The sequence below is a fragment of the Protobothrops mucrosquamatus genome, unplaced genomic scaffold (assembly GCF_001527695.2).
Source record: "Protobothrops mucrosquamatus isolate PMUCROS unplaced genomic scaffold, P.Mucros_1.0 scaffold2, whole genome shotgun sequence".
Lineage (NCBI taxonomy): Eukaryota > Metazoa > Chordata > Lepidosauria > Squamata > Viperidae > Protobothrops > Protobothrops mucrosquamatus.
The window spans coordinates 1176339-1196989 of NW_015386389.1; the positions used below are offsets into that span (position 1 = coordinate 1176339).

General features: G+C 39.3%; 1 protein-coding gene across 1 annotated transcript in view; it reads right to left on the minus strand.

The window, feature by feature from the left end:
• NDFIP2 (Nedd4 family interacting protein 2) overlaps positions 1 to 19712 on the minus strand; it is a 54127-nt gene extending 34415 nt beyond the window's left edge. The window contains exons 1-2 of the mRNA XM_015832323.1: positions 19646 to 19712; positions 94 to 131 (exon numbers count right to left, since the gene is read on the minus strand). Of these exons, the coding sequence (XP_015687809.1) occupies positions 94 to 131; positions 19646 to 19712 (105 nt within the window). The remainder of the gene's footprint in view (positions 1 to 93; positions 132 to 19645) is intronic.
• Between the last annotated feature and the right edge of the window lie 939 nt (positions 19713 to 20651).

Genomic DNA, 20651 nt, shown 5'->3' on the forward strand with positions numbered 1-20651 from the left:
CTCCTTTCCCCTCCCCGTGTCCAGCAGGCCTCGGCCGCGCACAAGGCCCGAACCCCGGCCCAGCCACCGTCCACCCCGGAGGCCGTCGCTCACCACTTGGTACCGACTGACGGGCTGCTGCTGCTGCTGCTCTTCCATGCCGGCGGCGGGGGGGGGAGGGGGGCGCGTCGGGCCTGGCCGCCTCAGCGCTCGCCTCCTCCTTCAGCTCCGGGCCTGCTTCGCTCCTCCCGGCCCCGTCTTGCTCCGGCTGCCTGGCTCCGGCGGTGCGGCTGGCTCCTCCCCTGACGGCCGCCGCCGCCTCCTCCTTCTTCTCGGGGGAACCTGGGCGCTCGCTTCCGCGGCTGGCCGCCTCAGGAGGAGGAGGAGGAGGAGGCAGCGAGTGAGGCGGGCTGGGCGCGCCTGGGAGGCGAAGCGGCGTCTTGAGGGCTCAGAGGGGGCTGAGGCGTGAATGGAGGGAAAGGGAGGCGGCCTTTTCGTTCGCCTCCTCTTCCTTCACAGCCCTGGCCGCGTCCACACGGCTCTTTCTCCTGGGCAATCCCGGAGAAGAGGAAGTGCAGGTCGACCCCGCTGCAGACCCTTGGAATGGGGGAAAGGGTCTGAGTGTCTGTGGAGATTCTCAGTCACGGTTGTCCCACAAAGGTGCTTTTTCAGGGGGCAACTGGCCTTTTCTTTGGGTTTTTTTTTCTTGAAGACGGTTCGCTTCTCAACCAAGAAGCTTGTTCAGCTTTACAAATAAGTCCACAAGTCTTAAAGTTGCCAAGGTTGAGAACCCCTGCTCTAGGTGGTAAACATAACCAACCCTATTTCTTCGTATTTTCCCACAATCACAACCCTGTGAGGCGTATGGGGTTGAGAGTAACCGGCTCCAAATTCACCCAGCCAGCAATTCTATCTGTCCACATCTGTTTACTGCATCTTAGGGACCCCCAGTCATCCCTTTTATTCTGTAATGCAACAAAAAAAATGCCATCCCTTCCATTATTCAAAAGATTCAAAGGTAAATGTCTAAGCTAGAAAGATTCTTAGCCATCCAGGTCATGGTTGTCCCAAAGGTGCTTTTTCAGGAGGCAACTGGACTTTCTTGTTTGTTTTTTTCTTTGAAGATGTTTCGCTTCTTATCCAAGAAGCTTCTTCAGTTCTGACTGAGGTGGGAAATGGAAGGATTTATATTCCTTGCAGACAGCTGGTCATTTGCATTCTTTTATGGCCTCAGCGACTCTAAAAGAAGGCAAATGACCAGCTGTCTGCAAGGAATATAAATCCTTCCATTCTCCACCATCCAATCAGAGCTGAAGAAGCTTCTTGGATGAGAAGCGAAACGTCTTCAAGGAAAAAACAAGAAAGTCCACTTGCCTCCTAAAAAAAAGCACCTTTGGGATAAGGAGTTTGAATGCAGCCCTAGGTTGCTCCTCATATGGAGCAGCGAGGGGTCCTTTGGTGCTCTCTGAATTTGGCTGTTCTCTTGCAGACATTTTGTTACCCAAACTAGGTAACATCCTCAAGGCTAGTAAGTGGGGTTTGAGCTCCGTTTATATTCAGGTGGCTTTTCTTTATTTGTTTGCTTGTTTGTTAAATTCATTTGCTGCCCATCTCATCACAAGGTAACTGTGGGATGGTTACAACCTAAATGGCCATCACATAATTGCATGGGCGCTTGGGAAGCTGTCATGGGAATGGGTTGCCAAGGACCCAGATTGCAATCATGACCCTGGACAAGTTCAAAGTCTGCAAGGTCTTAAGTCCCTTTGTTCAGCTCCTGTGCAATTTCAAATGGTCGCTGAATGAATGGTCATTAGGTAAGGTCTACCTATAATGACAATCAATTATAGGAGTAATTTCTGAATACATTGTTCCTAAATATCCTTGATTTCTTATATAGTCAAATAATAGTGCTCCATTAATGGTCACTTTTATTTGAATTATAATCTTTATGCTCTCTGATTTCCTCCTAGTCAATCTTCAGAATCCTCCCTTTTATTTATTTTCAATCAATAAAAGTTTCTCATCAATTTCTATATCTATATCTATATCTATCTTTGTATATCTATATCTATCTATCTATATCTATCTTAAAATAAAGGGAACACATCCTATAGGATGTCTCATAGGATGTGTTCCCTTTATTTTTTTGAGCAGTATATATATATATATATATATATATATATATGTGAGTCTTTGGTCATTCGGGTTTTCTCCCGTGTAGACCATTTGAGACTGACTGCTTTATCCCTTTAAGAGCTTCTTAAGCATGCTATGTGCACATGCCTCACTAAAACCGTTATAGAACTGTTATGTAAATTTATGCGTTTACTCCCCCCCTTCTCATTTAGCCCTTTGCTCTGATGATGTTAACAGGTTGTTAACGAAAGCTCAGCAATTAATAAAAAAAGCCTTTTACCTTACATCCCAGAGTGCTTTATTATTATCTGATTGACTTTAAATGTCCATACCTGGGATTCCAATATTCAAAATTATCAAAGATATATATATATATATCCATATATCCATATATCCATATATCCATATATATCTATACCATACCTATATCTATCTATCTATCTATCTATCTATCTATCTATCTATCTATCTATCTATCTATATCTATATGTTGAAATATCACTGTAAAAAAATCATCCCATGAGAAAATTTTATTGATTGAAAATAAATATAAGGGAGGATTCTGAAGATTGACTAGGAGAAAATCAGGGAGCACAAAGATTATAATTCAAGTAAAGATTATAAATCAAGTAAAAGTGACCTTTATTACCATTATTACATATAATAAAATTCTAAACAATCCACAAGATGTATTTCAAGCCCATCTGGCCCCTTATCTTTCCAGAGTCAACATTCTAGTCCCCCTTTTGCTATTTTCCAAAAGTATTTTTTCCCCTTTATAATCCTTAAATTTATACAAAACTTTTTTCATCGTGGGTAGAAGAAAACTCTCCCGGCACAGTAAACCTTGCCCTTCAGAAGTTATTAACATCCCAAAAATTCAATTAACAAGCAATTTCCTGAGGTGGTTAAGAGAGGAGGTGTCCAGTGTCCAACTGGGTTTATCTTATCTCAATGGCTTCCAAAATTCTAAAACTCACTGAATATTACTATTTTACAGTCTCTTTGGGAGAGGCTCTATATCAGTGGTTCTCAACCTGTGGGTCGGGACCCCATTTGGGGTCGATCGACCATTTCACGGGGGTCGCCAAGCAAGGCTGTCCGCCATTTTTTTGTCTGCCATTTTTTTTGTCCGCCATTTTTTTCCCTCTTTTCCGGCGGGTGCCTTACCTCCCTTGGGCTGGGCCAGCTGGTGGTCGGCCTGCTCCGTCTCTGCCGCTTGCCAGCTACCCCTCGACCGGCGCAGGGGGCAGAACCACGCATGCGCGGCTCTCCCGGGCAGGGAAAATCCAGGACTTACGACCGGTTGGGTAGTCCTCGACTTACGACCGGTTTAGTCCTCGACTTACGACCGGTTTAGTCCTCGACTTACGACCGGTTTAGTCCTCGACTTACGACCAGTTGGGGTCGCGGCATTAAAAAGGTTGAGAACCACTGCTCTATAGGGAGCAAACGTATGAGTCAATCTAGCCTTCTCCTTCATCTAGAATGGATGTCTGATGAACTGATTCCCCTTCACCAGTTCCTCTTTTTACTGGGGCTGTAAGCTTTCTTCATTCTGCCATTATTTTCCCAGAAGTCCAAAGATTAGTTCTTCTTAATGCTGCTATTGTGCCGTGCTGTGAATAATTGTTTATATCATATGCTCTCTCTCTCTCATATCTGTGAGTCTAATGGAGCTGATCTGCTTCTCCATCTAACTTCAGAAATCCTTATTTACACTTAGCAACACCCTGTTTACCAGGGTATCAAAGGCCTGTACTCATTACAGTCTCTTATAAGTAACTACTTGAGGTAGGAGATGATAATTAGGTCACCTGGCAGAGAAAAGGGTTGTTGTTTTTTTGCCACCCACTCCACTATCCTACACATTTGCTTTGTTCAAAGCCACAAAGCATATTCAGTTCTTTCTTTGCAATGGCCATTACCTCTACTTGTTTGTGACATTTGAATCACAAGACCTGAGATGCTAAAAAAAAGAAAATCCATATTGCTAGAATGAACTGATTAAAAGTTTGTTATTGTAGGAAACAATGTCACTCCTTTTAATTAGTTAAGCAGATAATGGTGTTCAAAGCTGAAAAAGAGGGGAGGACTATTTTTACTAGATAGCTATATGGGGTTATCAATTATGTTTCTAGCTCTTTCACAGTGCAAATGAAATTTTCAACCATATACAGGTAGTCCTCGACTTGCAAACCATTTGTTTCGTGACTATTCAAAGTTATAACAGCACTGGAAAAAGTTACTTAGGACCATTCTTCACATGTGCGACCATTACCACATCCCCCTGCTCACGTGATCAAAATTCAGAGGCTTGGCAACTGGCATGTATTTATGACGGTTGCAGTGTCCCAGGGTCATGGGATCCCCTTTTGAGACCTCCTGATAAGCAAAGTCAATGGACTTAACAACCGTGTTGCTAACTTAACTCTAGTGATTCACTTAACAACAACAACAACAACAACAACAACAATAATAAAGTTGGAAGGGACCTTGGAGGTCATCTAGTCCAACCCCCTGCTCAGGCAGGAAACCCTATACCATTTCAGACAAATGGCTGTCCAGTCTCTTCTTTAAAACTTCCAGTGTTGGAGCATTCACCGCTTCTGGAGGCAGATTGTCCCACTGGTTAATTGTTCTAATTGTCAGGAAGTTTCTCCTTAGTTCTAGGTTGCTTCTCTTCTTGATTAGTTTCCATCCGTTGCTTCTTGTCCTGCCTTCAGGCACTTTGGAGAATAGCTTGACTCCCTCTTCTTTGTGGCAACCCCTGAGATATTGGAACATGGCTATCATGTCCCCCCTCGTCCTTCTCTTCATTAAACAAGACATACCCAATTCCAGCAGCCGTTCCTTATATGTTTTAGCCTCCAGTCCCCTAATCATCTTTGTTGCTCTTCTCTGTACTCTTTCTAGAGTCTCAACATCTTTTTTACATCGTGGTGACCAAAACTGGATGCAGGATTCCAAGTGTGGCCTTACCAAGGCATTGTAGAGTGGTATTAACACTTCACGTGATCTTGATTCTATCCTTTTATTAATGCAGCCTAGCACTGTGTTGGCTTTTTTGGCAGCTGCAGCATACTGCTGGCTCATATCTATTGTCCACTAGGACAACTGTGGCAAGTAAAGTTGTAAAATGGGTCCAAATTCCTCAACAACTGTCTAGATAAGCAACAGAAATTTGGGGCTCAGCTGTGGTTGTCTAGCTTTATAAAGGACATAGAATATTATAAAACTAATTCAGAAATGACCAGTCTGCCGTGGTGATCTTTGTATAAAGACTACCGATTACTAATTGAAGTTTATGACTTCCATCAGAAAGCACAAGGTTTGCTCTCTGACATTTCTAAACAGGACTGCATAAGTTTTTAGTTGAGAACAGTTTTCCTCCTTTTACAAGCAGAGACTTGTTCACATAATAGATTATGTCACGATGACTGGAATAGAGTGCAATAGAACATAGGTTAAGTTATTCAACTTTGTACGGGTGATTTGTTTTAAGTTAACTATTATCCAGCAGGTTATCTGAATCTGTACTAATGGCTCTAATGCACAAGAGGGGAAACAAAAATGGGATTGCAAAGCATTCGTTCCTATAGTTCAGGGGTGTCAAACTCAATTTCATTGAGGGCCGCACCAGCATTGCGGTTGCCCTCGGGTGTGGGGGTGTGTGGCCAGGGTGGGCGCAGCCTACTGGGTGGGCGTGGATGGAGTGGCTGTGGCCTACTGGGTGGGCATGGCCAGCTCTACATCGTTCGCGTCAAGGGTGCCTGTGGGGGCCTGGGCAGGAGTGGGACAGATCTGAGGGTCTCTGGCAGAAGGGGGTGGGACCGGGGCAAGCGCCAAGGCATGGTCCATTTCTTCATTCCTCACAAAGGGTGACACCTCCCCAGCATGCACCCAGGGGGTGGGGCCGACACGGCAGGAGCTGGTTCCTCGCTGTTTCTAGATGGCCTTGTGGAGCTAAGACTGAATGCGTTTCAGCATAGATGGCCACCACAAAATTGTACATTGGCTCCTGGCCAGCCTGGGCCAGGGCCAAGGCAGTGGGGGCCATTCCCTCACTGTTTCCAGGATGGCTTCGCGGGCCACATGAAACCACTTCGCGGGCTGCATCCGGCCCCCGGGCCTTGTGTTTGACATGTCTGCTATAGTTGCATCTCTCTTATCTCCACTGACCTGCGATGAGAAAAAAACAAAAACAAAACAGGCAATGCTGACCGACTCAGCAAAAAAATAGAAAAGCGAAGATATATGGTTTGGCATGCAAACACATTCTGTAATTAGATGGGCGCGTCATTCTAAGCTGTCATTTGGTAATTGGTAAATTGGTAATTATTAGTGACCACCTGCTAAGCCAAAACTAAACACATGTTCCTCGCCTTTCCCCACAGCCATTTGACATGCAGGTAGTCCTCATGTTACGACCACAACTGAGCCCCAAATTTCTGTTGCTAAGCAAAGCAGTTGTTAAGTGAGCTTGGCCCCAATTTTATGACCTTTCTTGCCACAGTTGTTAAGCAAATCAGTGCAGTTGTTAAAGTTAGTAACGTGGTTGTTAAGTAAATCTGGTTTCCCCATTGACTTTGCGTCTGAGAAGGTTACAAAGGGTCATCACATGACCCCAAGACACTGCAACTGTCATAAATATGAGTCAGTTGCCGAGCATCTGAATGTTGACCCCATGACCATGGGGGCTGCAGATTCTGATCAAATGGGCAGATTGCACTTCAACAAGGCCATTTACTTGATGCACCTGAATTAAAAAAAAATGACTATACCATTTGTTCATTACCCTACAACATCTTTCACTGATGTTCTCTCTGTGCCAGAAACCAACGCAAATTACCAAAGCAATACAGGCTTTGATGTGGTGCCTCTAGGATTGCGTTGCTTGGCCTTATTGCAAAGTTACTCTTTCTCAATCTCAATGACCTACAAGAAGTTGAGGAAAAAGGTGCTAGGTGAACCAGTCAGTCCTCACAGCCAGGAAGTAAGACAGAGGGATGTGTCTCTGACTCCAAAGTATAAAAATATCTAGAAGAAATGGCAACGGCTTTACTGCCCACTTCCTGCTCCACCCTCAAGTTCTCTCTCTCTCTCTCTCTCTCACACACACACACACACATACTCCCACATTTGTGTGTGTGTGTGTTCCATTGGTTATGGAAGGATCTCTTCTGAACCACGATGCCAAAATAATGAAATCTACATCGTTACACATGCATGTAATGACTCACGCACAATTCAAGCTCCGGTCGGTTTTTCCTTGTGCACGTATCATCTACACATGAGGTGAAACTTGCATTGTGACAAGCTTTTCTCACTCCAACCCCTTCCCCCACAGGAAAGCAACACAGTGTGTGTGGCATTAAGTATGGGTAAATATCCTTGAACAATAGAAAAAGGAGTGATTGACACTTGTATTAATTTGAATTTGTTTTCTGAGCTTTCATTAACTGATAAAAGGTGCTTTATTAGGGTTGCTGTAGTTTGTGTCTGTATTTAAGAGAAGACATTTTTCGATGGATGAGGTAAAGATAGCTGAAACCAAAGCATATTCTGAAATGTAATGAGAAACATCATAATGATCAGATAGGGAAGGAAGCTTTCAGATTTGGCTTCCTACAGTTCTCATTTTTCTATATAATGAACTAGACATCCGGTGACATGTCGGGTCATCGTTTCAGAGAGATTTCCTCACCAGATTCCTCCAAAATCCTGCTAGCTTCCCACAGGACTGAATACAATTAGACATGTAAGAAAAACTAAAGCAGAGCTTCTCAAGTACCAGGTTCACTGGAAAAATTCTTAAAAATTCGGGGAGATATCCAGAGATGTAGCTACAACTGAAAGTAGGCCATGTTGAAAGGAGCAGTCAAATATCAGGAACTGATCACAGGAAATGTTTTATGACATTTTGTATTATGTCATAATATATAATGAAAAGGTTGCCCTATGAGTTACCAAGTTAGGTTTGCCCAGTTTGGGATCCAATTTTGCATCCAGTTGCATTCAACTTTGATCACCACAATATAAAAAAGATGTTGAGACTCTGGAAAGAGTGCAGAGAAGACCCACAAGAATTATTAGGGGGCTGAAGGCTAAAACATACGAAGAATATTTGCAGGAATTGGGTCTAATGAAAAGAAGGACGGTGTGTGTGGCGTGACATAATAGCAGACTTCCAATATTTGAGGGACTGCCATAAAGAAGAGAGGGTCAACCTATTTTCCAAAGCACCAGAAGGCAGGACAAGAAGTAATGAATGGACACTAAACAAAGAGAGAAGCAACCCAAAACTAAGGAGAAACTTCCCTCACAGTAAGAATAATCAACTAGTGGAACAACTTGCTTTCGGAAGTTGTGGGTGCTCCAACACTGGGGGCTTTTAAGAAGGGACTGGACAACCATTTGTCGAAATGGTATACGGTCTCCTGCTTGAGCAAGAGGTTGGACTAGATGACCTCCAAGGTCTCTTCCAACTCTGTTATTTTGGTATTCAGTTCAAGGCTACAAAACAAATGATTTTGGTAGTATATAGGTAAATGTTTTAGCATCCTAGTAAACATGTTCTTATTTAAAAAAAACAATTTTTAAAATTTAAATACTCATGAGTAAGTCCATCTTATATTTTGACTTCATCACGTCTTTCTGCCTCAGATAATAGCACTAACCCAGGGGTGTCAAACTCAATTTCATTGAGGGCCGCATCAGCATTGCGGTTGCCCTCAGGGGGGGCCGGGTGGGTGCGGCCTACTGGGTGGGCGTGGATGGAGTGGGTGTGGCCTACTGGATGGGCATGGCCAGCTCTACATCGTTCGCATCAAGGATGCCTGTGGGGGCCTGGGCAGGAGTGGGACAGATCTGAGGGTCTCTGGCAGAAGGGGGTGGGACCGGGGCAAATGCCGAGGCATGGTCCATTTCTTCATTCCTCACAAAGGGTGACACCTCCCCAGCATGCACCCAGGGGGCGGGGCCGACACAGCTGTTTCTGGACGGCCTTGTGGAGCTAAGACTGAATGCGTTTCAGCATAGATGGCCACCACAAAATTGTACATTGGCTCCCGGCCGGCCTGGGCCAGGGCCAAGGTGGCGGGGGCCATTCCCTCACTGTTTCCAGGATGGCTTCGCGGGCCACATGAAACCACTTCGCGGGCCGCATCCGGTCCCCGGGCCTTGTGTTTGACATGTCTGCACTAACCCATTCTGCTGGATGAAACTTTACTTCCTTTGCTGCTAATACCAAAACTACTAAAGATGTTACCCAAGTAAGGATACATTACGTTGATGATACTATAAATGAACGTTGGTTTAAATGAGAATCTCCCGCTGCGTGTTTATATTACTTCCGCAATTTGCGTGTTCATTGTGATTTTTAAAACAATGAAATCAGATTTTAAAATATGGATTTCATAGAGCCTCTTTGATATAGTACTTGAACCAAACACTTAAAAATATTTGTTTTGAAGTATATGCACAGGAGGATCATGTGATAGGACAAATCAGACACCCTTGGATTATAGCAAAACTTTATGGTTGACAGGGGACAGCTGGGTAGGCATCTAATTACCAAGCAGCGCTGTCCTTGAAGCCTGTACATCTGTTTGCATATAAACAGAAAAGAGAGATCTTCAGCAGCACTATTGAAAATAATTTATGTGGACTTTTTTTTTTCCAGCCAGGATGCAGTTCTCTTGCAAACATTCATATTTTGTCTGTTAATGCTCAACTCCTTCTCCGAGAAGATTAAATATTTGTTCTGAATTGTGCCTTGTTTACAGTACGTTCAAGGTTCTTCCTCTTGTAAGTACTGAAGGCAGTCTAATGTTGTTTCTGAAACAAACTTCATCACATCAGTATCACTGTTAATGGAGAAAGCACCAGAAATGTACATATATTCGGGGGAGGGGAGAATAAATGCATTGAAATATTAAACTACAGAAAAAGGCAACCGTCTTCTGAAAATTTTAGAATTTATGCACATCTAAAAATATGAGTTTTTGTTTTTTTTAAAAAAAGAAGGGATGAAACAGCCATTGAGATAGAGACTTTGAAATCTAACTCTCCTTTCTTGGAATTAAAAAAAATGCTAGCCTTTTTGTGGGATATATTTTGCACATTTCAAAACAAAAAGATGATATTAAACTGTCAGTTATGGCAGGCATTCTATTAGATCAGAGGTCCCCAACCTTTTGGGCACCAGGGACTGGTTCCGTGGAGAGGTTTTTCCGTGGACCGGAGGGGGCGTGGTTTCATGTACTGTCTGCATCCTGCGGATGGGTCTTTGTTTGTTTGGGTGGACCGGTTTCTGGCATGCCATGGCCCAGTGCTGGTCCACGGACCGGGGGTTGGGGACCCCTGTATTAGATAGTAAATCAACTGACTAACTGAAGAGTGACACCTTTGTAACGGCATGTAAGTTACATGGAGTTCACATTTCCAAAATCAAGTTCAATTTCTGATGCCTCCAAGGGCAGCTGGGAAATCTCTTACCTATAATTCTGGGAACTGTGTACAAACAAGAATTATGAAATTAAACAAGCCAGTACAGGTATAAGGTGGATTCCTACTTCTCTTTCTGATTCCAAAGTTATAAAAAGTTCCCCAAAAAATCAAAGGGCTATTTTGCGAGTTGTTTAAAGTTTCTTGGGATATTGTAGATCAGGTTCTCCTGCTGAAAAGTTTCTCAAATCAATGCTGGACTGAATTCTCTCACCTATGAAGAAAACAGGTGACGTTCACTTCCAAAATCTTAAAATAAAAAGGGTGGTTGTAATAAAGACATATTTATTACTCAGATATTCAGAGAGAGGATTCCTCTATAAAGAGCGCAACTAGCCTTCAACATGCTCTTTTGTGTGTGTGTGTGTGTGCACGTGTGTGTGCTGTTTTATCTCATGTTCCAATTACAAGAGCACTGAATATATTAATTCTTATTGCATTGTTGCATTTTTCCTCCTTTGTTTTGGTCTTCTCTTGAGATAGAAATCAGTTTATATTTTGAGAATCCTAATATATTGTAAAACTGAGTAAATCGGGTCTGAGTAAATTGGGCCTGTTATTATTGTTATTGTCTTGGTAACTAACAGCTGCTGTAAAAAAGTATTTATTGAAAATGACATGGACATGTCAAAAATGATATTGAGAATTACTATTAAGTTACTGGTGAATTCTATTTGATAAATATTAATGGAAGACATCTGAGAAAATGGTCTATCCCTAGGAAAAACTGAATACTAAATGAGCCATTATGATCTATTGAATCAACGAGATCTTGAGTAGCAGCAGGCCCCAACTCTAGAAGGGTCTTGATTTTGAAGAATTTCAGCATAGCCTCACAAATGGAATAATCTTGGGAGACAGGAAATAGGAGGAAGAAAGACTGTGTACATTGGGTGACATTTTATAGGTTTGAGAAATCTTAACTGCTAGAGAAAGAAATTGTAAGTGAAATAAGTTATAACCAAGAATGTATGCTGTATGTCCCATGGGCCTTTCACAAAGAATTGATGTTGTGGCTGGTCCTTTGGTCCTTAGGATGACCAGGTGAACCCATCATTAGGGGCTTTTATATTATTTTGCATATTTATATGTAAATGGCCTTGGATGAGTGATGTGTTTTGTACATTTTTGTTTTAATATTTTTGTGTGTTGTTTTTAATTGATTTTAGCCATCCAAGTTTGCATTTGTACGTTTGTAGCTATATAAATGGGCTGAATTAATAAATCAATAAATTATTCCAAGTTCTGTTGGAAAACTAATGCCTTATTATCTCCAAAATGCAATTTTAAGTATCTAATTCTGTTCATTTAGAAAAGGTTAAAGAAGTTTGTGAGCAAAGCTGTATGTCAAGTTTTTTTTTTCTTCAGGATTAAAATCAGTACAACAAGGATTTTCATAAACCTTAACCTTTAGCATTTAAACAAACTCCAGGAACCTAGAGCTGGTATTAGCAGAAGAATAAATTATAGTGGATAGATAAGACATTGCTTAAAAAGCATACTTATCTATATATTTCCAAAGATGTCAGCAGTGCCTCACACCATACAATGCAATATCTGTATAAAGTTATATTATTATTCTCTAGTGAACTGATTTACTGGGATTTCAAGCTTTTACTCTTTAAGCTATGACTTTTTCTATTTTCTATTTTCTTGAGGGCTTTTCTTAAACCAAAGGAGGAAGACCAATTAAAAATATGACTTGAAAATACAAGGATGAGGGAAGGAGTTGAAGGCCATTCACATTCTAGTTCTCCCCCCATCTCGGCCTCCCTCCCAAAAACTGCACACAACATTTGGTCAAGGATTCGCTAAGATCATAATTAGGAGAAGGAAACTTTTGTTAGACTTTTCTTTTGTCATTCAACCTTCAAAGTGAATAATTAACTATGCCCTTTACTTTAAACTGGATTAACAGGTAAAGGAAGTAGCAATGATCTTTGCTGAAGAAGTAACTTTGGACAGTTCTGGCTTCCCTATTTAAAATCTTGTGTTTATGATACATAAAAGGAAGCTAATGTAAGCAATAATTGGGTAGAGCTGTAGCTTAATAAACAGAAGGGGAACTGCCATTTTGGCAGCTCTACTTACATATTACAGCTGGATAATGCCTTTTTCTGTTAAAAGTGTACATATACCAACATGAGACATAACTTTCAAGATATTTGGAACGCTAAAAAAAATCTGTAAATTTCTACCTAAATTCATTATTATTTTCAGCTAGCAAAGAAATATTGAATTCACTTTATCTAAAAAGTAGCAGTTTGATTTGGCTAGCTACTTTGTGACATTTTTTGATAGGTTTATTTGTCTTGGAACCATGGAGTACCTCTAAATGTAATATTATTGCCTCATAGAAAGTAAATGCAGTTCTATAATTAGCTGAACTTCATATTCAGTTCACTGTAATCCCAGAGTTCTTATTTCAGATATGCAGCGCATAAAATTTTTCAATAAGCATTAACTGTTGAGACTGGCAATCATCGGCTTCTTATGATAATTAAACACACCCTGTCTTCACGTTTGTGTCATCTAAATATAAACACAGGATACAACCACAGGAAAGCGATGCTAACAGATATTAGGTCATCCTTGAATTGTGCAGACACTGAAACAATATTTAGTTTGCAGATCAAAAAGGTTGTTGAAGAACTGAATATTACAGAATATCCAGAGACTTTAAAAGTGGTAGTCAGAAAGGAAAGTGGTAGGATAGCTATTGGGGTTGGAGGGGGCATGGGACAGGTGAGGAATACAGAGATGGGCCTTACTGTTATGTCAGAATCTAATAAATTCTGAATGAAAGTTAAAATCTCCTAAGCAACAGAATTGGGATTCTTTTTTCATAAATATCAATGCAACATTTCCACCTAATCTTTAATCAAATGGTTGCCTAATGAGAAACTGGGCACATGTGAATATGAAACAAAGGATTGAGATCAGAGGTGTGCTGGCAAACGTTTAAGAACCAGCTCTGTTTCTATATCAGTGCACTGGGTGTAGTGGCTCAGTTCTCTCAACCAGCTTGTAAACGAATGCCAGAATATCAAACAATTGCCTCTCACAAGTTCCTGCATACCACTGATTGAGATGAACAAACAAACAAACAAAAAAAGGCCAGAACATCAGATTAAAAATTGGCTGGAAGAAATACTATTACAAAAAAATGATTTAAAACTAGAAACTGTATTAGGGATTATTAATGATAAACTTAGCAAAGCATCTCTCTACTTATTATTGCATATTTTAACTGCAGCAAGATTGGCATACGCCCAAAAATGGAAAAGAAAGGAAACCCCCACTGAAGAAGAAATAATAAATAAAATCTTATCCTGCGCCGAAATGGACAGGTTAACTCTAGAGATTAAAAATAAAACTGAAACAGAGTATTATGAAATTTGGAAAAATTTGTACGATTGGTTAGAGATAAGGAGGATCGCTGAGATGATTATCGATTGATTAGTTGATATCGTAAGGACTTCTTATTAACACCTATATTAGGACACAACTGAAAGATATGTAAATACAACGTTGACGACTGAAAGATGGTTTACCAAAAAATTTACAGATATTATATGTACAGTTTGTTATACTCTGTCCTGTTATAGAATGTATTTTAAGTTTCTGTTTTTCTTTCTGCAACATAAGGTAATACTAATAGCAGTGTTGTTGCCAGGGAAGTTGAATCATGTCCATTTCTGTTTTTAATTGTACATTTAATAAAATTTGTAAAATTAAAAAAAAAAGGCCAGAAGACCTGAAATTAGAATTAAGTGTTCATAATGATGAGCAAAAGCAAGGTACCTATTGTTGCCCTAGTTGTGACAGAGACATATATTCTGATCTTTGTATTGTATATTTGAATTATTCAAACATTTTATGGTGAAATCCTTACAACTTAGTTTCCAATGCATCACCCTACAGATACCAATATATCTCCCGACAGTTTTTTTGACACAAGAAAATCAATTCCCTGCTTGATTAAAAAAAATGATGAAAAACAATGTGATAACAGGCTGTACAGCAGAGTTCCAGTCCCAAATCTTTATTTCCAAAAAAAAGAAAAGGTGGAAGACTCCCCCCACAAAAGATACAACTGTCATGGTTCCGACAGATGTTACTCTTCAAAGAACTTCGAGGCATTGTTTACCTTAAAGAATCTTTATTCAAAATAACATGGCATGGGCAGGTACATGGTCGAAGCCAAAATCTGAATTCCCCTCCCCTAAACACATAGTATCAAAGCACAATTCCCTCCTCCAATTAACAATCATAAATCACATTCTCCAATTAGTTTGAAATGCAGACCTTCCCTCCAGTTTCATAACCCAGCCATTTCTTATCTTCTCTTATTTCAGACAACCTTGAAGAATACTCTACTGCAATATTGTTATGTCTAACTAATCCCCAAACACATTCTTCCCCCTCCCCCCCAGCACCATCTAATGCTAACTCTAAAAGTAACACACAGGTTAAAGAGAAAATGGCTGCATTTGTCCAAAATGGTATAGGGTTTCCTGCCTGAGCAGGGGGTTGGACTAGATGTCCTCCAAGGTCCCTTCCAACTTTATTATTATTATTATTATTATTATTATTATTATTATTATTATTATTATTATTGTTGTTGTTGTTGTCAAAGCAAGAACATCCGATGTTAGCAGCGTTGACAACAATATTTTGATTTGTTATTGTTATTGCTTTACAGCCATCATCATAATGGTAAGTTTTCAGAGTTGGTATTTCTTCACAGATTCTTGAAAGAATTAAGATGAACTGGCTTTGGTACATTTTTCATGTAGAAGTCATTAGTCATGCACGACACATACAATTTTCCTTCTTATTTTAAAATAAAGAAGCCTTAATTTTCTGAGACACCCTTTGGCTCCTCCTCTTTACCTCTCTTCCTGTAACCCAGTCTTCATTATGTTCCTGTAAAAGCAGGGGAGAATTTACCTACATATCCAGCCTGGCCCTGTTTCTTCCTTATGTTTAATGACTAAGGCAGGTATAATATTACCGCATCTCCTGAGAAGTTGCCCTATTTCCTTGTTGGCTCAGTCGTTTTAAACTATATTATTATGAACCTATCAAAAATGTAGGCCAATCATAGTTAAGGCTTACCTTAAACTATGTAAGAAACAACATTTGAGCTCCCTCTTGTGGGACTGACTATAAGAATGTAAAAACCACCTCAGTTTCTACAGACCATATCTAGACTTAAGGAGTTTTTGTTTAGATTTTTTTTTCATTCTTCAATCTAGACAGCAAACACATATATAATATTTAACACTCTTTCTCCTCCTATTTTCCCTATAACAACCACTCTGAAATGGGTTGGGTTGAGAGGAAGTGACTGGTCCAAGGTCACCCAGCCAGTTTTCATGCCTGAGACAGGACTAGAACTCACACGCTCCTGGTTTCTAGTCTAGTGCCTTAACTGGTTAAATCCAAGAACAAATTTATGTATATACATTTCTAGATTTGTTTCCTTTCATAATCAAAGTGTAATTCAGTCATTAACATTAAAAATGATCACTCTATGCAAACAATGCAACTGAGGATGGTTGAAGGTTATAAATCCTGAGGCCCTCAAAAGCACACCATGTACCACGTACAGGTAATCCTCAGCTTACGACCACAACTGAGCCCAACATTTCTGTTGTTAAGTGAGACATTTGTTAAGTGACATTTTACGACCTTTCTTGCCACAGTTGTTAAGTGAATCACTGCAATTGTTTACTAACTTGGTTTTTAAGTGAATCTGGCTCTCCCCATTGATTTTGCTTCTCAGAAAGCGAACACATGACCTGGAGGCACAGCAATGGTCATAAGTATGAACCAGTTGCCAAGCTTCTGAATTTTGAGCACACGATCATGGGAGGTGCTACAAAGGTCGTAAGTGTGAAAAATGATCATCATAATTCACTTTTTTCAGTGCTGTTGTAACTTTGAACGGTCACTAAAGGAACTGTTATAAGTCGAGAACTATCTGTAATCAGCAAAATAAATTACCTTGCATTCCCCAATAAAATTAGCTTGCTAAAGATATATATTACTTCTAGCACACAATGAGAATTAAAATCACCTGCCCTCCTGCCAATCAGAGCCTATGTTACCCGTTCAAAGGTAAGAGATTACACATTGCATAATAATAATAATAAAAAAAACAAGTTAGAATATTTTGCAAACCCAGCCATTGCTGTCTGTAAATCTCATTTATGGCTTAGCATGTTGCATAATACTCAGCATATTAATTAGGAAAAGAATCAAATATAAAACTACCAATATCTTGTTAGATTTGTGTAAGCTTATAATAGCATCATACTAGAAATATTATGTAAAATTCTATCTATCAAACTTTCTCCATAAAATGAAAAAGATGCCAGAGCTTCTCTCATCTATCTACCTATTTCTTGAATTCAGAAAACATAAAAACTATTTTCTTGTCTGACCAAGAATCAATAGCTTTAATTTAGTTTACTTCTGGCTACCTATTATAAAATTTAATTAAGGTGCTACTTAGATTGATTTTGCCCAGCAATTCCTTGTTTCCTCAAAATGTTTTTGGGCAAGCAAACTATTCATTTACATTTAAAACAAATTCTTTTACGTTTCACCTGAAGTAACACAATGCAAGTACAAAATGAAATTCTAAAAACGTCATAAAAAGCAGCATGATAAAATATCAAACCAAGTAAAAAGTAAATAAAAAAAATTGATGCAAAGTCAACCTGATAAAATACTAGTACTTAGAAAAACAAGCTAGAACACACTTAGAAGAATAAATCAGACCCAATACATTAGAGACATATAATTTCACTTTTGTCTTCTTTTATTTTGAAGTGCTTATTTTGATTGTCCTGTGTAATGTTATTTTATAAACATTAATCGCTCCATTTGATTCTGAAGGAATTTTGGGGAACTCTCTTCCTGCCGGGAAATTAAATTATAGTCATGGGCTTAAAAGACAGGATGAGCCTCAAGTAGTGATTCAGTTTGGTACCACCTTACTTTGGAATAAATGTGCAATGCATAGTAAAATGTGCTTGCTCCTGATTCAGGTAGGAGTAAATAGCAACACTTGTAAAATTAAAATAAAAAAGTGCCACTAGGCTTACTTGAAAGAGATGATGTTGCCTGGCTACTACTCTTGGCTCTGGAATTTGAGAAGGGGGGATTCAACATGCAGGTCAAGAGCATGTTATGGGCACTCTTAATGAAAAGAATGCCATGAGCTGTGTTAAAATGTTTGTGAGAAAGCCAATGGATGAGGTTGCTACACATCTTTCTCTACCTAAGATGATTCCTAGTATCTCAGCTTTTCTTTCCTAGTCAGGTAGACACAGTTCAAAAGTTCTGCAGTGCAACTTTCTATAATGTTTATTTCCTAAGAATGCTTCCTGGCTATATGCAGGGCCCAAAAGCAATCTTTGAAATAAAGATTTGAAGCTTGCTAACTAGTCATTTTTAATTGAAAGTATCTTCAACCCCCCCCCCCCAGAAAAAACAAAAAACCCAGATGAGGCATGGAGTTTGATAGGTGCTAAAGGATACATCAATAGAGTGTAGATCATCAGTGATTATTAATCACAGTGAGTCAGTTGCACTCAAAGAGAGAACTGAGTTCACCTATTAAACCAAGTTGTGGTTTAATACAAACTCCAATCCAGCCACTCTATTATGGCTTAGCATGTTGTGTGAATCAGGATGGTATGGATATCACTCACAGGAAAACAAAAATGACGAAGTGATTACTCTTATGTATAGGGCTTTTTTATATATTCAGGCACTCTCAAAAACAGGATACTGAATAAAATGAAGCAGTTAAGTTTCTCTCTGACATAAATTTCATGATATTTTACGCACTATACAGCAGTATTATCATTTTTTCCCTATTGTATAACAATTATAAGGTATTTTTTGGGAACCACTGATTTCTATCTAATGTTTAATGTATGATGATGTATTTAGATCAGGCATGTCAAACTCGCGATGTCACGTGATGTCGTGCGATGTATCGGAGCTTTTTTGCCATTGCCGGCAATGGGGTGGGCATGGCTCCGGTATGATGAAACCGGCCCATGGGCCGGCAGTTTGACACCCCTGATTTAGATGTTCAATATTTTTGTTTCTCATATTTTATTAGTTTTTTGCATTCACTGTTTATCTTTTGTAATTGTTTTTTTTTTAATCTTGTTATACATTAAAATTAAAAAAGAAATTCTGAATTAGCATCTGACTTCTGTTCTCATAGAATAGATTATGATCTACTGCAATATTTTGCTACAGGATGTTCTTGTACTGAATTATATTTAGTGTGTCTAAGTGAATACTTTAAGTATTTAATTAAATAAATCAAGATTCAAATATTTAAAGATATTTTTGCTGCTGAAATTATACAACAGTATTGCATTGCGGACCACTGCAATTATCTTTCCAATACCTTCTTTGCTTATGTTAGCAGTGATTTACCAAATCATACCTCAGATTCACAGACCTAGTTAAGGATGTCATTGTGCTATAAGAAGGAAATGAAGTGAATCAGAAGTAGCCTACAAAAATGCTAGGACAGAAGAAAACCAGTTTACTCTCTTTTTCTAAAAAAACATTCAGTCTAGAAGTGCTGAAATAAAAGAAATTTTGTCAAAGGATAACTTGCTAAATTATAAAAACTTAAATTAACATTTAGTATTTGAAAATAAGCAATTTCATGTTAATACATAAACTGCCAGTGAAGAGCTGTTTCCAATTTCTGGATTTCAAACACGTCAACCGGATTTCCAATTTAGAAAATAAAAATGAAGGATTTGAATTTTAAACCCTGAAATACTTGTTTTCCAATTCCCCCAAATCGTTAAAACTTTATTGGATAAATGTTAATATATATATTCTTACATATACCTATTAAAACCTGTGGCAAAGAGATCTTTTGACTTGCATTTTCTCCTAATACCTGTAGTTTATACAGGATCTTTTCTGCCTTTTCTTACAATTTTGGGAGTAATGGGATATGCCTTACCTGGCATCCACTCCGCCTGTATGTTATGCCAGATGTTGATGTTCTTATCTCCATTTCCATGCTTCATGAGCATAAAAATATCTGGCTAATATAGTGTATTAAATCTTAGTCTTTAAACCCAGCCACCCCATCAGATCCATAGCTGGAGCCTGATGTCACCAAATTCTGTCATGGTATTCTAAACAATTGTCTAGCAGTTCTTTGTTGCCAAGGATATTGACGCATTCCAGAAACATGGAGAATTTCAGCCCGAGATCTTCAGCTCAGGTCCATTCCCGGTATGTCTTTAACTCTCCGAGGACTTGCTTCACCTGATTTTAGTCGCTTCACATACTACCCAACGGGATTCTTTTTATTCCACTTGACCAATTTATTATATTGATTATAGCAATAATGCCTCATAAATGTGTCTAGAAAGCCATGAAGAAGTTGGCATATAGGAAGCAGACAAGAGCCAAATTGCAAATGATCAAGCACCACCAACAGTTCTCTTCTTAAATACCTCCCTCCAGAGAGAGCTGTTGTTGTTTTTAATTAAGAACAAAGATTTAACGACACACCAGACAAAGACTAACAAACTCAAGAACTCTCCATATTATATATTTTGGAAAAAACACAAATCACAGCTTGTAAGCAGGTATACATGCAAAACCACTGAGAAGCAATATTTTTTGGTACTGTACCCATCATGAGTATTTATGCTAGTTTAGGTAAAAGCAAGTTACTTGCTAGTATGACAAATGCTTTACTTGCCTCCCTTTACGATCAGGAAGTTGATAATTCCTTCTATAACTCTGATGAGTGTTATTTAGTAGAGATTATTAGAATATTCATTACCACTTAACATAATTGCCTTTACTACTTTATTATCCCATTCATCAGGTTAAGAGACCTTCAAGCTGTTTATAAACCTATTTTCTAATTTACAACTTAAAATTACATCACAAAAAAGGAAGTGGAGGGAAAGCAACAGAAAAGCCAACTCAGATACTAGTTCTTAATGTCA